The 18,265-nt window shown below is 36.8% G+C and overlaps 5 protein-coding genes across 6 annotated transcripts; 2 read left to right on the forward strand and 3 right to left on the reverse strand.

Annotated features, from left to right (window-relative positions):
• Positions 1-401: 401 nt before the first annotated feature.
• Positions 402-7,749, reverse strand: LOC122011914 (leucine-rich repeat receptor-like serine/threonine-protein kinase SKM1). 2 transcript variants are annotated; one of them, XM_042568347.1, is made up of 12 exons: positions 7,658-7,749; positions 7,482-7,614; positions 5,671-5,818; positions 3,551-3,616; positions 3,211-3,282; positions 1,756-1,827; positions 1,537-1,680; positions 1,204-1,284; positions 1,062-1,133; positions 913-984; positions 739-810; positions 402-652 (listed from the first exon to the last, which is right to left on the reverse strand). In XM_042568347.1, exons 2-12 carry the CDS (start codon positions 7,567-7,569, stop codon positions 562-564), a joined length of 978 nt encoding a protein of 325 aa, XP_042424281.1. In that variant the 5' UTR covers positions 7,570-7,614; positions 7,658-7,749; the 3' UTR covers positions 402-561. The 2 variants fall into 2 exon arrangements, with proteins under 2 accessions (XP_042424281.1, XP_042424280.1); XM_042568346.1 differs by having other exon boundaries at positions 7,482-7,738.
• A 1,904-nt stretch (positions 7,750-9,653) lies between these two features.
• Positions 9,654-13,543, reverse strand: LOC122011915 (DNAJ protein JJJ1 homolog). The gene is made up of 3 exons (XM_042568348.1): positions 11,831-13,543; positions 10,200-10,261; positions 9,654-10,085 (listed from the first exon to the last, which is right to left on the reverse strand). Exons 1-3 carry the CDS (start codon positions 13,466-13,468, stop codon positions 10,028-10,030), a joined length of 1,758 nt encoding a protein of 585 aa, XP_042424282.1. The 5' UTR covers positions 13,469-13,543; the 3' UTR covers positions 9,654-10,027.
• A 326-nt stretch (positions 13,544-13,869) lies between these two features.
• Positions 13,870-15,407, reverse strand: LOC122012658. The gene is made up of 3 exons (XM_042569265.1): positions 15,130-15,407; positions 14,889-15,037; positions 13,870-14,708 (listed from the first exon to the last, which is right to left on the reverse strand). The coding sequence occupies exons 1-3, from the start codon at positions 15,375-15,377 to the stop codon at positions 14,044-14,046; spliced, it is 1,062 nt and encodes a 353-aa protein (XP_042425199.1). The 5' UTR covers positions 15,378-15,407; the 3' UTR covers positions 13,870-14,043.
• A 346-nt stretch (positions 15,408-15,753) lies between these two features.
• Positions 15,754-17,026, forward strand: LOC122011645. The gene is made up of 2 exons (XM_042568023.1): positions 15,754-16,079; positions 16,621-17,026. The coding sequence occupies exons 1-2, from the start codon at positions 15,887-15,889 to the stop codon at positions 16,917-16,919; spliced, it is 492 nt and encodes a 163-aa protein (XP_042423957.1). The 5' UTR covers positions 15,754-15,886; the 3' UTR covers positions 16,920-17,026.
• A 182-nt stretch (positions 17,027-17,208) lies between these two features.
• On the forward strand, positions 17,209-17,981 carry LOC122010462. Its single transcript, XM_042567004.1, has one exon. It carries the CDS (start codon positions 17,370-17,372, stop codon positions 17,772-17,774), a length of 405 nt encoding a protein of 134 aa, XP_042422938.1. The 5' UTR covers positions 17,209-17,369; the 3' UTR covers positions 17,775-17,981.
• Positions 17,982-18,265: the final 284 nt, after the last annotated feature.

Consider the following 18,265-nt stretch of genomic DNA (forward strand, 5'->3'; position numbering starts at 1 on the left):
TTTTATAGAACTAAACTAAACATTCCTAAAATTAATCAACATGAGCTACCTAATGCCAACTAAAAGGTATGTAAAGTAAAGTAAAATAAAATAAAAGAAGGCTCAATTTAGCTTGGATGGATAGATTAGGATGATCTAGCCATTAGGAAGAATTGGATTAATTTAAACCAATCATAAATATCTACAATGTAATGTTTTTATTTTTTTAGCAGAATAAAATATATTAAGGTATGATATTTTTTTAAAAAAAAAGTTAATACAAAGATATTTAAATATGACAAATATATTATATGATCAAATTTAAATAATTTTAATATCATTAGTGATATTGTCATAAAGGTTAATAAAGAAAGAAATTCATATAATTAATCAAAATAATTGAGACAAACACAATTTACATGGATATTCTAAAAACACAATTTAATCAAAATAATTTGAATATCATTGGTGATATTGTCATAAAGGTTAATAAAGAAAGAAATTTTACATGCTCTAAAAACTGTCAATCCCTAGGGATTTGAAGGAAAGACACAAGGATATTACATGGATAGTACTAAATACCTAAAGCAAAAACTCTGCATCGGTCAGTTCAAACACCTTATGAACGCCTTTAGGCTTTGCCCCAGGCTTCAATTGGTTGCCCTCAATATACCTGCATCCAATTTTCTTATTTAAACCCTACTTAAATCATGGTATTAGTGCCTATTGTTGGAATGCAGACTGCTTAAAGAAACTTACAGTTCTTTCAAGAAAGGGTGCTTGTATAATCCGTCTGGGATTCCCCCAGTAAATGCATTATGATCCAGGTACCTGAGAAGATTTTCATATGGACCAAAGAGCAAGATTTACTCTAATCAGAAAACAAAACAATATCGAGCTACTTAGGATTGGGCATCTAGGTAGGGAACTCACAAATAAGTCAATCTCGGAATTTGAACAAGCTTCCGGGTCACTGGCCCAGTCATTTTGTTGTTTGACAAATACCTGTGACATTTATGCAAAAATAAATATCCACATCGTTTAAGGAAATTGTAAGCATGAACTCGTGATCGAGCACGCACAGAATTTCCAAGTTGTTCATGTTGGCAAGCTGATCAGGCAAACTGCCGGTCATTTGATTATCATTCAAATACCTACATATCAGACACAATGGCATATTTATCACTGAATGCATATTATGATGGAAGTAAGATATCCACGTACAAGTTACGAAGCGAAGGAAAGACATCTCCATCGCGTATAAGGTCATTTAAGGTCCCTGATAAGTGATTGTTACCTACATCACTGGTAAGAGATCCAACTATTAATGTTCTCCATTTATTCACCACCGTACTATAGAAAGAAAAACTGAGAAGTTTCAGCATCCAATGAAGTAGAAAGCCGAGTCACCGGATTAGTATTTTGAAGGGTAATCAATATGCAAGAAAATGCATGTGTATGCGCACACAGCATGATGCGTATGCAAGAAGACAAGAATATGCAATTAACACAGTAATGCAGGCACAACTGTATAGAGAGAAAGATAGCGAGCAGTACAGATGCTGTAGATTCTTTAGGTTCCCCAACTCAGGAGGAACTTCTCCAGAAAGGCGGTTCTCTTGAAGATACAGATACCTTAGCTCTGGAAGATTAGCAAGCTCCACAGGAATTTCACCTTTAAGATTGTTGAAGTTCAAGTACCTGTGCAGTTTTCAGTAAATCAGCATGGACAAATAAAATCTACATGAGAGAAAAACAAATTGTCCTTGAACTTACAAATGAGTCAGTTTCTTCAGTTGACCAATTTCAGGAGGAATGCCATCTTGCAGCTTATTCCATCTTAGATTCCTAAAGCACAATAGAAAACATGGAAACAGAACTATAATTATATTAACTATCCATCAAATGAGTTTGCAGGATGCAAAGTATAAAATATGTAAAAGCCAAGTTGTTTAGATAGGTCTTGTTTTCACAAGAAAATAACAGTCACCAGAATTCAGTTTAATAATAAAATTAAAAGAAGACCTAACATCAGTCAGGCAGCTGTTATATCTGTATTAAATGTGACAACTATCCCAGATGATTAATATTCAAATAGTCTGATTTGTATTTAGGCAAAACATAATGGTCATACTATCCATCACTAAATGAAAAATCTAAATCTCATTCTCATAATTATATAAAAATAGATTAGAGGGACAATTTTTTGGCATATCCTTGAGATGTGAGAAATTATCATGCTCATTGCTAGCAACTACAAAACATTAATCATTACATTCTCTTCATACAGAATACAAGTTTACTCAATTTACTGACAACATACAATTTTTTTTAACCTAGGCATTATGCATCACTTAGACAACTGGATCCAACCAAACCCCTCACCCATTCTAGTCCAACCTAATTATTTTTGTACTTGAGTCTTTCCATACTTTCATCCTCTCAGAACAATCATTTCTAAAATAGGTAAATGAAAACAATCCAGTATGTGCCAACTAACAAAATCACTAGCAAAGAAATGAAAAACTTCATACTGATAGCACAAGGTTCTAAGGCATATTCAAGAAGGGGCAACTGACAATATTTTCTTGCAGAAGCTAAGTTGTAGATAAGAACTTGCCATCAAAAGTATACTAGTAGTCCCTCACATTCAACATCACTATCCTGAGTGGCAACTATAAGCATGGTGATTTATTCCACTTCAGATGTAAAGGATAAACGTGATATTTCAGTAAGTGTTAGAGAAGTACATTTTTTCAGAGAAAAATAAATACTAAATTGCATAAACCTGAAAGTTGCAGATGCAATAGTAACACTAAGTGGTGAACTCTGCAAAATCACCATGCTTATTTATTCTTCCTCATTGTGCATGGTAAGATTGCATAACATTCAATTAATAACTAATATATTTAGAAAAAAAAGATAGACAAAATAATACTTAAAATGTTAGTTTGATAGGTATAATAGTTTCTCAGGCTTTCTTCAAATAAAATTCAGTAACCTATGTTCATGGTGTTAAGAATTGGACTATTTGTCCGACATTTAAATGCCAACTTGATCCTTGGCTCTAGAAAAGGCATCTATCACTATACAAGTTAATAGAATAGGTTAAAAATAGTATCTAAGGCCTGTGAATTATATCTTATAAAAGAAAATAACAGAGCAAATTTACATAGAAGACATATACTAAAACGCAAAAGCAATGGTGGAGAAATCACTGAAGATTCTCACAATATCTTCAGGTGTCTCAGCTGCCCAATTTGTGGGGGTATAGGCCCAGTCAACTTGTTATTGTGAAGGTCCCTGTCATTGCATAACCAAATTTTAAAATAGTTTTTTATTCCAAAATGAAGCACTTGCCTATGCATGAAATTGCACTTTAACAAGTTTAAATTTCTGAATAACTGAAGATGCAATTAATTGACCATGTTATCACCCATGACTAGTTGTAAACTAAACAAAATTTCTTATGATTTAAGATAACAGATGTGTAATCTTTCATTTATCATAAAGCATGATGGGATAAAGAACAAGTTTAAATATTTCTATGAAGGCAGTTGAGGGTACTAACAGTCTTGTAAGATCCAGGAGATTTGTGACAGCAATGGGAAAAGAACCAACAATTGCATAAACTTCCCTGCAAGGATAAAGGAATGAACTTCAACATAAGATAATGAAGTAGCATACTAACAATCTTGCCTATATTCTAACTTCATTACAAATTTCAGTTTCATGATCGACTTTTCTCAGGAAATTCAAAATGTCAAAACTCTTTAAGAAAATAGTTGTCAAACTACTATCCATCCTTGAAATTGTGCTAGTAGTTTCATTATAATTGGAGAGAAAAACTGAGTTTCCTTCTGAAAATAGGTAGCATTATGAATTCTCAAGCAACAAATTTAAGAGCAAACCATATTTCAAAGTAACAGGAATTTGCTTGACTGTCTTTTCACCAAATTTATAATGAGAAAAAGTTAATTGTATAAATACAATGTCTGAAATTCGTTATCTTAATGGATAAATTTTTTCATTGATTTAACGTTGTTCACATGTGTTATCTTAATGGATATATTGTAAATTGTAGTTACAAACAAGATAGTTGCTTCATTATAATTGGAGAGAAAAACTGAGTTTCCTTCTGAAAATAGGTAGATATTATGAATCTCAAGCAACAAATTTATGAGCAAACCATATTTCAAAGTAACAGGAGTTTGCTTGACTGTCTTTCCACCAAGTTCATAATGGGAAAAAATTAATTGTATAAAAACAATGTCTGAAATTCGTGATATTAATGGATAAATTTGTTATCATGTGCTAGATAAATATATATTGTAAATTGTAGTTACAAACAAGATAGTTGCCTCATTTTGTCAACATTTTCAACAATTTCTTCAACAAAGTACTATAGGCATGTTGGTGTGAATGAGGATGAACTTCTTTAGCATATACAGATGTATAGATACTTCAGAATTATAATGAATGGAAGCATGAAAGTTAGTATATAGCTAACTATTAGATATTTCTTACAGACTCGGAGCAATTTCTGTGAATAGGTTGCACAAGAAAACAATGCATATGACACAAAAAGGGCTAGTATAAAACTTTCACACATTGTTTAGTACATTATAGAGTTCCTATGTTTCCATCGAATACCACTTATGCACAATTTACCATGAAGAATACAATGCTTTATGAAGAGTATTTTCAGAGCTCTCACTGATGTTCTATACGTATTTTAAAATTGAATTGGAGCAAGGTTATAGAGCCTATAGGCATTTAATAGTACTTGTTGTCTATGTTCAATCAGACCAGCTAGAGGCATTGAATAGAATTATCACCACAAGTAAATAACATATTACTATATTAGATAAAAAAACATGACAGAACATGTGTACTTTCAAATGATCACCTTCTGGGTTAATGCATCCTATTATGCCACTACGATCTCAAACTACTAATTTTTATGTTTTATAAATCTACCACCACTAGTTTCACCACTAGGGAAATTTCTTCACTATAATTTGAGCATATCTTAAAAAAACCAGTAGATTTATGAACACACATAGCAGAAAATCTATACTTTTGCATTTAGTACACAAATCCTGCCAATACAGATTAGACTGTAAAAACTAGAATCAAGGACATATAATAGCTGAGAATCTATATTTTGCAACCCTGCACAGTTTTATATTCAGGTAACTTTATGAAAAATATTTCTGGGCATCATATTCCATGAGTTAGTGACAACTAGAGAGATTCAACAAAATGTAATAAGTGATAAAAAAATATATTTTGGGTATCATATTACATGGGTTATCAAAAACTAGAGATGTACAAAAAATGTAATAAGGGATAATTTTGTTGGATGTAACAGCTATCAAACAAGCCAGAACAATGTATAATTCCAAGCAAGTGCACTATTGAAAAATTAATCGTAATCCCATCTAATCCACTTTATATAGTATGAATGAAAATTTATTTACTTCTGAAACAGAAACTCAAAATAAAATCAAATTATGGAAGAAATGTGATGCCAAAAGATAAATTTAAAAATCCCTTAGAGGACAAGTTCATATACGTTGCTACTGATGCAACAAATTTAGCATCCAAGAAAGGAAGTGGAAAAGTTGGAAGTTAGTACATTTGCAACAAAATAGTCTTTAAAGAAGAGAGGATAGGTATTTGACATACAATTCAGTCACAACTCTATAATCTCCTTGTTGTGAGCATGTGACCCCTGACCATGGGGGTAAGTTACCATCACCACATGGGTCTTCTCCAATCCACACATAAACCACTCTCCAACCAAGAGATGCCTTAATTTCATTTAATGCTTTTACTGCAAGAAAAAAAAAAACTAGCTTCGTTATGGAAGGTGTCAAGAATCTTCCATCTATGAATTAAAATGAACTGGCCCATGTTCTAATCTTATACAAAATAAAGTTAAAAAAAATAAAACAAAGTTGTTAGCATAAGAATGAACTGCCAATACTAAGCGAAGCTGTTTCACAAACCATGCACTCATGTAAAAGTTTCGGAAAAGATGTACATGATATTACCTGGTGGCCTTACTCTTTAGCTTTAGTTGAAGATTCTAAAGTAGGAGCATACTCAACAATGTCAATCTTGTCGGGTTTGGTAAGATTGAGTTGCATGTTCTGTAGTTTAGGTTGAATAGTAAATGTTAGTGGGTGGGTGCACATGACAATGGCCTAGCGTGGCTTAATCAACCCAATGAGAAACTATAGGTGATAAAATCCTATCAAAAAAGGATTTTTGAATTGTTTTTTCTTTGGTGGTGGTCACTAGAGAGTTGAGCAAAACTTTTTCACCTCAAAAAGCATGACAAACCTACAACAAGGCCTTAAGCTGTATGCAAAATCTATTGCAAGTTAGAGAACTTGCATAAGAGTTTCTCTTCTTGAGAGTGCTTTTGGCATGAAGGAAGCACAGGACTTTGTTTATTTTCTAAATAGGTGTTGAGAGAAGTCCGGTGAGGATGGAGATGTGTTCGTTTTATAGGGAGAGACTTGTCCATGTGCCTTTTACATATGTGTTAAGTGTATTGCTTCTAACACGAGAGGAGATCCCACTATGTAGCTTTATAGAAGGTTGATCTTTTGTTCCCTAGTGGTACAATCTTCACTCAAGAAGCATACTTTGGTACAATTGACTCAAGCATCTACCTCAATAGAGTTGATTCCTTGATGTTGATATCAACAACAGGTGCTTGATGCCGATATCATTTACCACTAACTTGTGATCAAAAGGACGTCCAAATTTCAATCCAAGAATGGGCTAAACTGTATCGTTCCAATTTTAAACTGAGCCCCCGCGGGCTGGATCAACCGGTTAAGGCATGGCATCCTTGCACAATGAGTCGTAGGGTCGAAGGTCCACGGACGCGCACTGGATGAATAATCTGGGTCGGCTGTGTTAAATTCCGGAGACACCACGCTTTACCCGGGCCAGCATTCACCGCTGATTTACCTCCTCCTAGGATCCCTATGGGGCCAGGCCTAGGGGGCCGCTGGGCGGCGGGATCCGCCTTTTGCACAAAGAATGGGCTAAACTGTTGTCCTTGTAGATCTCAAGGTCACTTCCACGGTATGCCAATAAAGAAGGGTGGACTCTTTTCAACAAGCAAAAAATCAGTTGGCAATGACTTGAGAAGACAATAGATTGCCGGAGAGAGATACCTAGTCATAACAATAAGAAAACAATCGAAAGTTATCAATGAACAAACCAGAAGCCCAATCGACTTTCCTTCGCTCCCAAACTACGAAGAAAGGATATCTTGGTCTACGTCTCAAAACCTCGCTCCCAATGGAAAAATACACTCATTCATCTCTATTAAAAATAAAAAAATTCACAAGAAAAAAAAACACTCGAATGCAAGAGAAAAAAAAAATGCTGCTTTAAAGTTAAATTAGACGGTTCGGGGTGTCAAAGCGACTCGGATCTTGAAATGCAGCAGAAAGCAAAGAAATTTCAAAAAGTACCGTCTCTCTTCACGGTTCTGCATTGGCCGAGGCAAAGGAGAAGAAGGAAAGCCGCGGCAGCCAAGGCAGAGGCGGAGAAGCCAGCCATCTGAGATCTTGATATCGGGGAAGACGAAGAGTAGACGGGAACGCAAGCGCTACGGCGTCACCAGGGGAAGAAGCTCCGTGTGCGTGTCGGCGCTACGGCGTCACCAGGGGAAGAAGCTCCGTGTGCGTGTCGGTGGTGCGAACGCACTCGGCTTTCATTTTTTTTTTTTCTTAAATCACCTCTCGATTTCAGAAATTTTCTTAATATACCCAAAATACAAACATCAAACTTCATAAATTTATTTGTAATTTTTTTATAACCAAATAAATTTAAATTCATGAAAAATATTTTTAAGTTTAAATACATTATATATTTATATTCGACTATTAATGGGCAAATAAAGGTATCATCCGCGACATCAAAAGAAATTGCTTTTATTTGAATATTATCTTAAAATTAGAAACCTACTGCAGCCATACAAAACTGTGAGTCTGTGACCACAAAAGCAGGCTTGAGATAAAGATAATACAACAATATTTTATAAAAACAAAATAAAAAAAATAAGAATTGTTTGTATATTTTGTTCTAAATGAATTTAACGTTCGTGAAATAAATTTGATGTAAAAGAATATTGAAGCTTTCGATCTCAGAGCCGACGTCAACAGCCATCTCCTTCAGCTGCCGCAAACCATTGCTTAAATCATCGAGCCCATCGTCTTGTTTTGCCTTCTGAATCTGCAGCAGACACAAGCTTATCAATCAAAAATCTAAAACTTTGTCGTATCCAAACTCATGAAATCGCAAAAACCTGGATTTTCTCCATTGCTGATGTGGCTCCAGAGCACTCTCGTGGATTCGATTGGCCCTTTCCGTTGGAAGACATTCCTAAATTTTCCCTTTGGATGTATCCTTCCTTGCTTTCTTTATTCTCTTACTCTGGCTCTTGCAATTACATTTAAGGAATTATCCTTTTAACCATCCTCTATCAAATTATATTTTACCCTTATATTAAAAAAAATAACACTTAATTTCCCGTTGATCAAAGTTAAATGTGAACAAAATTGTAAAAAATAATTATATCCTTATGTTTTTGATAATACTAAGAGAAAAAATTATATTGAATTGATATGAAAAATAATTATATATGTCTTTGAGACCCGCTCTTTAATTATTTATTAGTTGAATCGATGGTGTACATAGGGAGAAAATTATATATAAAAAGATAAAAAAATATAGAAGCATTCAGTGATGATGTCTTTTGTCACTCGCTTGAATATATAGTTGATTTCAATTTGTCGAGGCACCCATTCTCGATGTCCTATAAAATAAATCTGGTCAGCTGAGAGTTGATTATCGGTATTGCCCTATTTGATTATCAAATCAATGATAACTAAGATATGAGACTCGTGTGCATGCATAAGAAAATAAAAGAATTTTCGCGTACTAAAAAATATATATTTTTATCTATATTCATGAAACCTTATATAATCATAGATAGAAATATATTTAATTTTTAAATTTATGAAAAAGTAAAGAAAATAATTATTATACATTATATTCAAAGATTGTACAATTGGACGATGAAAATATATATTTTAAATTATTTAATTTTATTTTATTTATATAATTAAATATTAACTTTTATATATTTTCACATTTAATTTTGATCAGGTTAAATATTATTTTTAAAATTCAGAAGAGTAAAAGACTATTTGATAAAAGAAAAATTAAAGGGAGTTAAAGCTAGTTTTTCCTTAAATTTATAAAAGAGAACAACGAAAACGCATTGACCTATTCTTGTTTTTTTGGGAGGAAGAGAGAACACAGATGATAAAAATGATATCGACCGATGAGAGACCCCGGCGAGATGGTAAAAAATGTGTGGCAGAGACGCCTGTTATTTCTTAGCAGAGTAATTGCTATTTTCTTTATGTAACACCATCAATCTTTCCAAATTCTATTCTCTTCTCAAAAGAACGATTTCGTTCGTTCATGCTGAGCAAACATTGTTTTTGGTCCATAGCATTCACTTTAACAAGATCATATTTAATCATGCCACAAATTAAGTAAAAACATTGAAAACCAGGACCTAATGGAACGCATGCGGGTATTTTGCCAAGTATATGATTGAAATAATGCATCTGTAGCTCACAAACTTCAAACTTCTCCATTGTGAATTTCATTATCCATGCAGAAAACATTACAACTGTGGAAGTTGAGTAAGGAATACACAAGGATATTTAAGAAAAACAATCAATAAAATTAATTCTCAAAATTTATCATACATCTATAATTTCGATGCTAAAAGAATATGATGTCTTGCCAATTTAAAAGAAAATACGTCTCCGTGCATATATCTGAAATCCCAAAGACTATCTACTTATCTTCAATGGGTTCAGATAAATCTTACTATACCTGTTTACCAAGCAAAAAACGCAGGCAAACAAAGGGAAAATTCTCTGAAAAGAATTGTCAAAATTGCTTGTCTTGATAATTACTTGATCCAAAAGTCTGTGTTTCACTTGTACTTCAGAAATGCATGGCCAGTGTCACCAAGATGCGCAGATAACTTATTCCTAACATCAAATAACAGAAAATGATGTTAGAACCAAGATGTGCTCAAGCAAAAAATAGTAATAATAAATAGGAGGATAAAGAGTAACAGAAGGTTTGAAGGAGCAATAAGTTACCTTGTAGCAAAGCATTGCCCACATGTCTCACACTCGTTAGATAGCGCTTTTGAAGTTTTAGCCTGGCTCAAATAGCACAAAGTTCATAAAAACAGTTAACACTGCAGTATCATGCAAGAATTGCACAGAGAATTCAATAAACAACATGATATTTTCAAACTGGTTAAAACTCACAAAAATATTGTAATATTGCTGTACCTATAGTCCTTGCAGAAGTGGGTATATTAAATCAGGAACAACAAGATATTGTATACATAAGTTAAAAAGTTCAGTAACTGACAATATTAACTTGAATGCCATTAATTTGGTTTGTAAGCTATATGTCCTTTTTCAGGGTACTAGTAGTGTTTCATTAGCAGTACTCCTTTAAGACAAAATATGACCAAAAATACCTTTTCCTATGGCAAGCAACCAGGGTATTCGTTAACTTGTTTGGCACTGTATATGCATAATGAACTTCACATTAGGATAATCTAACATGTTATTATACTCTCATGTACATGTGTATCCTCTTCTATTTTTCATTTATTCACATACTGGCATACTCTATTTGTCAAATATTCAATGGCTAAGCTTCATAGAAAGAAAAACGTTATAAAAATTTCTCAAGGCAATTTAATAGTCCTATCTTCTCTTCGGATGACCATCAATGCATCCACAATATTCATGAGGTATTTGCTGAACCTTTATGCACTCCTCTAAATGCCCTTCCATGAATGATCACAGACCCAGAGCAATAACACAGCAGTGACTAGATGAGCAATTACAAAATTACCATATAGGCGGTTCTGACTAATTTTAACCTATCATTGCCTCCTTAAATTGGAAGCCAATGTACAAATGTTCCACTATCACCCAGCCATCAATCAAACAGCTCATAAATTCAATCTGAGGCGCATTAAGACAAAATTGCTCTTACTACGAGCTCAGACCCTTGCATAGTTTCTACTAGTAGCTAGTAAAAGCAAGATCTCTAATATACATTACCTTACCTTACCTAGTTATCCAGTACAGAAGAAATTGAAAAGGCTAACTAAATTCAGTATTGGAAAAGAAAAAGAACCAAGAATATGAAAGTTCCCCAATACGGAGCAACTCAAAATCCTACAAATTAAAATAATAACCATTTTCTCATGTTATATTTGCATGCAGAAGTACCTATACTTTCTCTGGTGGAAGAATGCACTTAGCTTCTATTGTATCCTCGTCATCATGATGTAAATAATTCCATTATAGAACTAAGTTAACAGTATGAAAAAAAATAACAGTAATGCTTGAGAATACAATACATACAATACAATAATTGAACCTAGACCAAAGTCTGCTCTAAACAAGCTCAAGTCAGAAAAGACAGTCACCATATATTTCCAATAAAAAAGAAGAAGAAAAAAAGATAAAACCAAAATAGGATACCAGCATGAATTGAATATATTAATGCCGTTGGTAATACATCAACACTAAGTTCAGAATTAAGAAATAGAAGATATACAGCCTCAAAAAATGTTTCGCCTTGGATGGAAAACTTAAATAACACCTCAAGTTATAGCATTTATTAATTTTAGAGTCAACAAGAAAGATCGTAGTAAATTGAGTTTATTCAGGAATTACATGGGAAAAAAAATATGTTTTACCTTTTGCTTCTTTCCTCTAGATAAGTTGTTTGAGTCAGGAGGTGAAGCATTCTTTCCAGTGCCTTTGCCATCAGCCTGTTGTTTTTTGGATTTCTTATTCTTTCGAGCAGATAGATCTTTTCTACTAGCTGCTGACGTGTCATTCGGTGAATGAGGAGATTCATCATTCAACAAGGGGCTTGATTCTTGGTTCTGAACATCTGTTTCTTCCCTACTAACATCATCCCTCTCCTTAACTTCAGAAGCAGCTTCATTATTCCCTTGCGTTGATGTGCTATTCTTGGGGCCGCTTTTTTGGCTACCAAACTCCATGCTTCTTTGTTTAACATTATTAGGATTGTTATTCAACAACAAATCATAACGGTTAAAGTAGTCATTTTTCCTATTCTTACGCCCCGTGACCATTGCTTCCAAAATGTTAGCTTCATCATCTCCCTCCTTGGCATGCTCCTCTTCATTATTATCCTCCTGCAATTCTATATCCCCAGGATGCCCTGCTTCCTCTTCATTCTCTGACAACTCCAAATCATCCTCAAAATTTTCAGCAATCTCCTCAAAAACATCACTCTCTTCTGACTCTCGAGGATTATCTTCCTGTTCTACAATCTCTTCATCCTCCTCAAATGTCATCCTCAGTTCAGCAACTTTATCCTTGTGCTTCTTTGATTGCTCATGGTTCTTCCATTGCTTGTCTGATTTAAATTTTTTATTGCACACCACACAATAGAACTCTTCAACAACATTTTTCTTTTTATCATTCTCATCTTCAAAACCATCAAACACCTCCTCCTCCACATTAACTTTTGCCCACTCAGGCTCTTGGTACAACTTTGCCCTCTCCATCTTCTTCCTTTCTTCTTCCTTCTTCCTTGCCTTCTCTTCTTCCCGCCTTTTTTCTTCCTCCAAATTCTTCTTTATCGTCATATCAACCACCCTTTTATCCCTCTTCTTTGCGAATGCTGCCAACCCACGCACGGTATCATTGTATTCCCTTCTTGCCTTCTTCCTCAATTTTTTGTTCTCCTCCTCCATAGCACGTCTGGATCTCCGATTAGGTCCAATCGAAGAATCATATTCATCCACCCATCCAAAGTCCATCACAGTAGAGAAGCCAAGCCAATAATTATAAAAAGCAGTAACTTGCGAATATGGACTATCAAGATTACCGATGAGAGGAGCAGGAGCGAGAGCAGAAGCGCCCAAGTCCATCTGCTTCGCAAACCAGGCCTCTTGTCCGTAGACCTTGGCGAAGAGGTCGCCATATACCTTATAGAAACCCTTGCCGTTGTCGGAATAACCGGAGAAGGCGGAGTTCGAGAAGAAGTCGAAAAGATCGAGGTCGAAAAAAGCGGACGGCTTGTGGCCCTTGGAGGCAGAGGGGTCTGAGAAGAGGACCTGGGAACGGTGGGAATCGTACCAGGCGCGCTCCTTCGGATCGGAGAGAATCTCGTAGGCGTGGAGAAGCTCCTGGAAGGCGGCGGTGGCTGAGGCCGCGTCAGCAGCACCGGAGGCAGCAACTTTGTCGGGATGGCGCTGGAGAGCGAGGCGTCTGTAGGCGGAGCGGATCTCCTCCTGGGAACAGTCGCGGGGGACGCCAAGAACCTCGTAGAGGCACCGCCTCTGAGGCTGCGTCGCCATGGACGACAACCTTAGCCCCTACGTTCTCATCGGCATTCGAACCGCAGGTAGGGCTTTTCTGCGAAGGTCGACGACGGCAAATTTACACCAAAGTCCAGTTGTTTCTCGAAAATACTTAAAATATTGAAAAAGTGAAATTACCAAAAACTTAATGTTTTTTCAATACCTTCTAATATTTCATTTATTTATTTTAAAAAACTCTTAGTATTTTTATGTTTATTAATTGAGTTCACGAACAATCCGTCAAAGTTTAATTGATTGATGATTCTGTAATTAATCAGTAAAAACGAAATCATTAAGAGAACGGGAAGTATCCAAGAAAGACAAAGTTAAAGAGAAAGTATTGGCTTTAAAACGCCCACAAGCCACAAACACTATAACCTTACTGATGTCTCAAATGCTTTAAGGCTTTAAACAGGATTGCAGGCTTTAATGAAAGGGGTAACAAACTGTAGTAAAGCAAGAGAAACGTCATACTATTTCTCACAGTTTGTAACTTATTTCCACCCAACGTTTGTCTCTGATACAACTAATTAAAATAGGATGAATTATCACTGAACTTATCATAACCTAGTTCATGTCTTAATTCCTATTCTTGAGCATTTGATGGAGCCTCTAACGATGTCAATCTCGATCAAGTTTTCTTCTTCGTTGATTTCCGGTAAGAGCTCCATGACTCCTTGTTGCCTCACCACTGCATCCTGTAGAGGGCTTGGCAGGAATCCACTCAATGAAGGCAGTGGCTTCAAGTTCAACAATGCCTTTGTTCCATCATGTGCAAGAAAATGGCCATCAGGGAGCGAAATCTCAATGAGATTTTCGTCGTCGGATATTGAATTCTCTTCATCCTTTTCAGATAACTCAGTGCCCGTGCATGGAGCCTTACTGGTCAACTGATACTCCGATCCTTCAGATTCCAGTGATGCAACTCCTGAGCCAGTAGCTGCCTTCTTGTCTGCAAAACTCTGTGATGGCCTCTGGGCTTTTCCGAGCTGTTTGATAGCAAATAGAGCGGAAGGGGAAAGCACAAGCACGAACAGAGTAAGAAATGCTGAAATCGGATGATCATTGCAAAAGCCCCAGAGGATTAGGAGCAGTAGACAGAGTGCAACAGCCACGCTAGTGTTGCTGGCAGAGCAAAGAATTGCCATCTGATAAAAAAAACAAAATTGTTCTAACATGAGCAATGCTCCAATTCGATCTAAGAAATTCCAATAATAACAGAGGAACTCAGATCGACCTGCAAGGAAAAGATAAAGGGGAAACACTTGAATGCTTCTTATATGGAAAAAAGGTAGTGGAACACGAAGAACGGAGATCAGATACGTAGAAAACTCATAGAAAAACTAGTTTTTAAGAGATGAAATGTAGTGAAAGTTGTGCTTTTCTCCCTACTGGTGAGGCTTTTACCACACTTCACCTTTCCCGGGGCTCTTACAGGAATAGATTACTCTCACCAACATCTGGGTCTTCACTGAGGGCATCCCGTCGGGTGGTCCTGTTCCTAACATGGCTTGGAAACGGGAGCAGACATGTGCAGGCACTACACTCAGTAAATCCAAAGGAAAACTATGCAGAAAAGCGATATTAACATGTTGCCTTGAGACCCCTTCTGATTAAAACTATCTAGTTCATCAAATATACAGAGTACAAGCACTGACCTCGCCGTCTCTGCAACTGTACCGAGGCCCTCACATCCGATGAACTGATACGAAACAAAAACTAGAAAGTAGAAACGATGAGCGCCGTAACAGGGCGAGACAGCAGAGTGTGAGGAGTAGGTGAGCGGATCTTCCGAGCGATCATTAATTGTCCGGATTCCAGGACCGTGTCTGTTGCTTGTGCTGATGATGATGGGTTCAGATTTATGTGGTGTGGGCGTTTTAGTCCGATTCCTCATCCCTGCCATGGCTAACGAGTCAAGTGGAGAGAGTCTCTGTCTCTCTGTTTTGCTTTCTTCAGCACTTGTGCATGCTTGCGTATGATTCCCCACTCATTCTGCCGCAAGTCTAATTAGGGGCCTCGACAGACAGGCTTTTAATTCTGCTCCTGGGCCTTCGCCACAAGAGCAATAATATGAATCTACCAATCTAATCAAAATAAATAAAACTAGGAAATTGTGGATGCGAGTCATCGATTTCAGATTACCAATCCATGACTACTAAACATGGAGAAGAAAATTGCACAGAATTAATTAAATAAAATGAATATTAGTACTGATCACTTTATCAGTATACATATTTGTACGCATCCAGCGTCAATCGCCATCGTCGATAAGCACTCTCCGCTGCCTCTCGTGAACTGCAAACGAAGCAACACTTGGCCACGTTTTCCTCATAAAGCCTTCTTCGCCATTCTCGCATTCTTCTCATAAACAAGGCGGAGCCGCGGAGGGGAAAAAAAGAAGCATTGGCATTAATGGATAAGATTTTGTATGTGCTAATGGCTTTGCTGCTCCTCTTGTGCTCTGCGGTGGCCACGCGGACGGCCGTGCAGCTCTCGCAGGAGGCCGAGCTGTTGCGCGAGGCCGGCTACGGCGATGAGAAGCTGTCCACGGTGTTGGTGGGCGGAGCCGTTGTCTGCAATGCCGGCGTCAAGTCGCTTGTCCCAGGTAATTAATTAGCGTTAATGATTTAACTTCTTATGTGGATCTTAACTTATGATTTATCACAGACTTAATTAGATGTTAATCTAATTGCTTGACTGGCTGTGTTATTTGATTTGGAAGCGTCTCATAAATACTTAATTAGGTGGAATAAAGATAGATACGATTCATGAAGGTACGTCACTTTCGAAGTTTAGCCAAGTTTAAAGCGAGGGTTGTATCAGCTTTACCTTTAAACAACACTGTGACAAGCCATCCTATAATCTTTTTCAACAAGCTTAGAAAATTAATAATGTGGGTTCTAATTAATTAAATTGAGTTAGGAGTTGATGGACCGTAATTAGGCAAGTGACGTTTAGGTGAGGAAGTTGCAACTATACATATATTCAACAGTATGACTGCTATTAATTACTTGCTTCTCCCACGTGTACATAATTTCAGTACTGGTCATTTCATGTAGATTTATAATTTGTAAGTTTTTCAGGTTATTTTAATTGGCATTTGAATTCGATCTACTTGAATCATAATTCATTGGTATAATTTGAAGGTGTCGAGGTTGGAGTTGAATGTAAAATTGGAGGAGGAAATGTGAGATGGGCCTATGGAAAGACTGACGAAAGTGGAGAGTTCTTGATCGATCTTCCTTCTCATCTCCATGCAAACCCAAAGCTCGAAGAAGATTGTGTAGTTCGTGTGCATCACATTCCCAAGGGCTCTTCGACTTGCAATATGGCAATGGGTCGACGATTTAAACCGCTAAAACTATCCTTTGCCCAAGAAGGCACTAGAATGTACTCCGCGGGAACCCTGACACTATTAGAAAGATCAAATAAGTATCATAACTAAGTGTGAGTTACATGTCTATTTGTGCATAGTTAATTAAGAATGTATGACGGCATGATGTACTCGTATCTATCACTATTTGTCACTTAATTCAAAAATTTTATTTTTAGATGGCATCGATCTCAACTCAAGCCTTTTCTTTAAGTACATCTGTCATGCATATTTGATTTTCTACAATAGTGATTAATGATAATTAAAAATAAATGATGATACAGTAGTTATTTGATTGGGGCTTTATGCAAAAAGTTCATCATCGCATCGGCCAATAACCAGCCAGGTAGAGAAGAGAGTAATAAAGCTTTATTGGCGGTGTGATGACAACAGGGAAGCTCCGTCGAAAAGGTTGCGTGGAAGCGAAGAAGGTGAGGGAAGCGAGTCCTCGTCAACTCCATCGTCTCCTCTCCTCTCAGCGTCCAATTGACTCACCTTCCTTCCTAAAATTCCGGTGGATCAATGGAGGCAGAACTCGGCTGCGGGAGGAGATCGAGATGGCAGAGGACCGATTCTTTCCTCGCGAGCATCGTCGTCGGGAGATCCTACGGGTCCCGGCTCATCCTCGGATCGTCGCCCATTGCCGCCGAGTGCGCCAGGTACGCGCGGATCTCAAAATCGTTTAGATCGCCGGAGGAGCTCCCTCCGCCGCAGCCGCGGCGGAGCAAGGCCGGCGCTTGGAGGTTTCTGAGCCAGTATTTCTCCGGTAAAAGGCTCCGTGAATTGCCGAATATTGATCATGCGGACAATAATTATTACGAGGAAGGAGAAGGCACGAGGGAAATTCACAAGAACAAAGATAGAAAGAAGAGAAGGGCTTCGTGGCTGCCAGACCCGGAAAGGCGGTGGCCGGTTCAAGGCTGGTAGACGGCCGGGAACAGAGATGATTAACTTGTTTGTGTGTAGATTCCTCAGCCCAGAATTGTTTCAATTCGTCGTGAATTAGAGATTGTTCAGTCGAGCGATTAGCGAAGATCATCAGAAGTTGCAGAAATTCAATAATTTTGTTCTCCTGTTTTAGATTTCTTATTTCATGTTTGTGTCTCTTTGGAATCTGGATTCGATTTATCTTTTCATGTTTGTTTTTGTTGTGAATTTGGAATTTGGAAGCAGGGAAATTTTTAGAATTAATTTTCTTTTGATGGAGGCCTAATTTTATATAAAAGGGAATCGACTTTGTTGGCTTAGAACGTGAAAGCCTCTCGAAGGCCCTCGGACTAGGGGTATAATCGAATCAACTCGACTCGAACTCTTTGATGTTTGATTTTAACTCGTTTATAATAAAACCGAACTTGAATTTTATTTAACCAATATATTCATGGCTCACAAATTTATTCAAATTTTTATCGAATCTAAAC

This window comes from Zingiber officinale, chromosome 8A (assembly GCF_018446385.1).
Source record: "Zingiber officinale cultivar Zhangliang chromosome 8A, Zo_v1.1, whole genome shotgun sequence".
Classification (NCBI taxonomy): domain Eukaryota; kingdom Viridiplantae; phylum Streptophyta; class Magnoliopsida; order Zingiberales; family Zingiberaceae; genus Zingiber; species Zingiber officinale.

Excerpts from the sequence above, each read along its gene's own strand:
- LOC122011914 (XM_042568347.1), bottom strand. The coding sequence starts at position 7,569 with ATGGCTGGCTTCTCCGCCTCTGCCTTGGCTGCCGCGGCTTTCCTTCTT. Across the intron at positions 1,285-1,536 it reads CTAAAGAATCTACAGCATCT|TGATGTAGGTAACAATCACT; the intron begins GTACTGCTCGCT and ends ATCTCTTACCAG. Across the intron at positions 1,134-1,203 it reads TTTCCTTCGCTTCGTAACTT|GTATTTGAATGATAATCAAA; the intron begins GTACGTGGATAT and ends TCTGATATGTAG.
- LOC122011915 (XM_042568348.1), bottom strand. The coding sequence starts at position 13,468 with ATGGCGACGCAGCCTCAGAGGCGGTGCCTCTACGAGGTTCTTGGCGTC. Across the intron at positions 10,262-11,830 it reads CTAGAGGAAAGAAGCAAAAG|GCTAAAACTTCAAAAGCGCT; the intron begins GTAAAACATATT and ends TATTTGAGCCAG. Across the intron at positions 10,086-10,199 it reads GGGCAATGCTTTGCTACAAG|GAATAAGTTATCTGCGCATC; the intron begins GTAACTTATTGC and ends ATTTGATGTTAG.
- LOC122012658 (XM_042569265.1), bottom strand. The coding sequence starts at position 15,377 with ATGGCAGGGATGAGGAATCGGACTAAAACGCCCACACCACATAAATCT. Across the intron at positions 15,038-15,129 it reads ACAGTTGCAGAGACGGCGAG|TTTTCCTTTGGATTTACTGA; the intron begins GTCAGTGCTTGT and ends TTTTCTGCATAG. Across the intron at positions 14,709-14,888 it reads CTGTAAGAGCCCCGGGAAAG|GTCGATCTGAGTTCCTCTGT; the intron begins GTGAAGTGTGGT and ends TTTTCCTTGCAG.
- LOC122011645 (XM_042568023.1), top strand. The coding sequence starts at position 15,887 with ATGGATAAGATTTTGTATGTGCTAATGGCTTTGCTGCTCCTCTTGTGC. Across the intron at positions 16,080-16,620 it reads CGTCAAGTCGCTTGTCCCAG|GTGTCGAGGTTGGAGTTGAA; the intron begins GTAATTAATTAG and ends TATAATTTGAAG.
- LOC122010462 (XM_042567004.1), top strand. The coding sequence starts at position 17,370 with ATGGAGGCAGAACTCGGCTGCGGGAGGAGATCGAGATGGCAGAGGACC.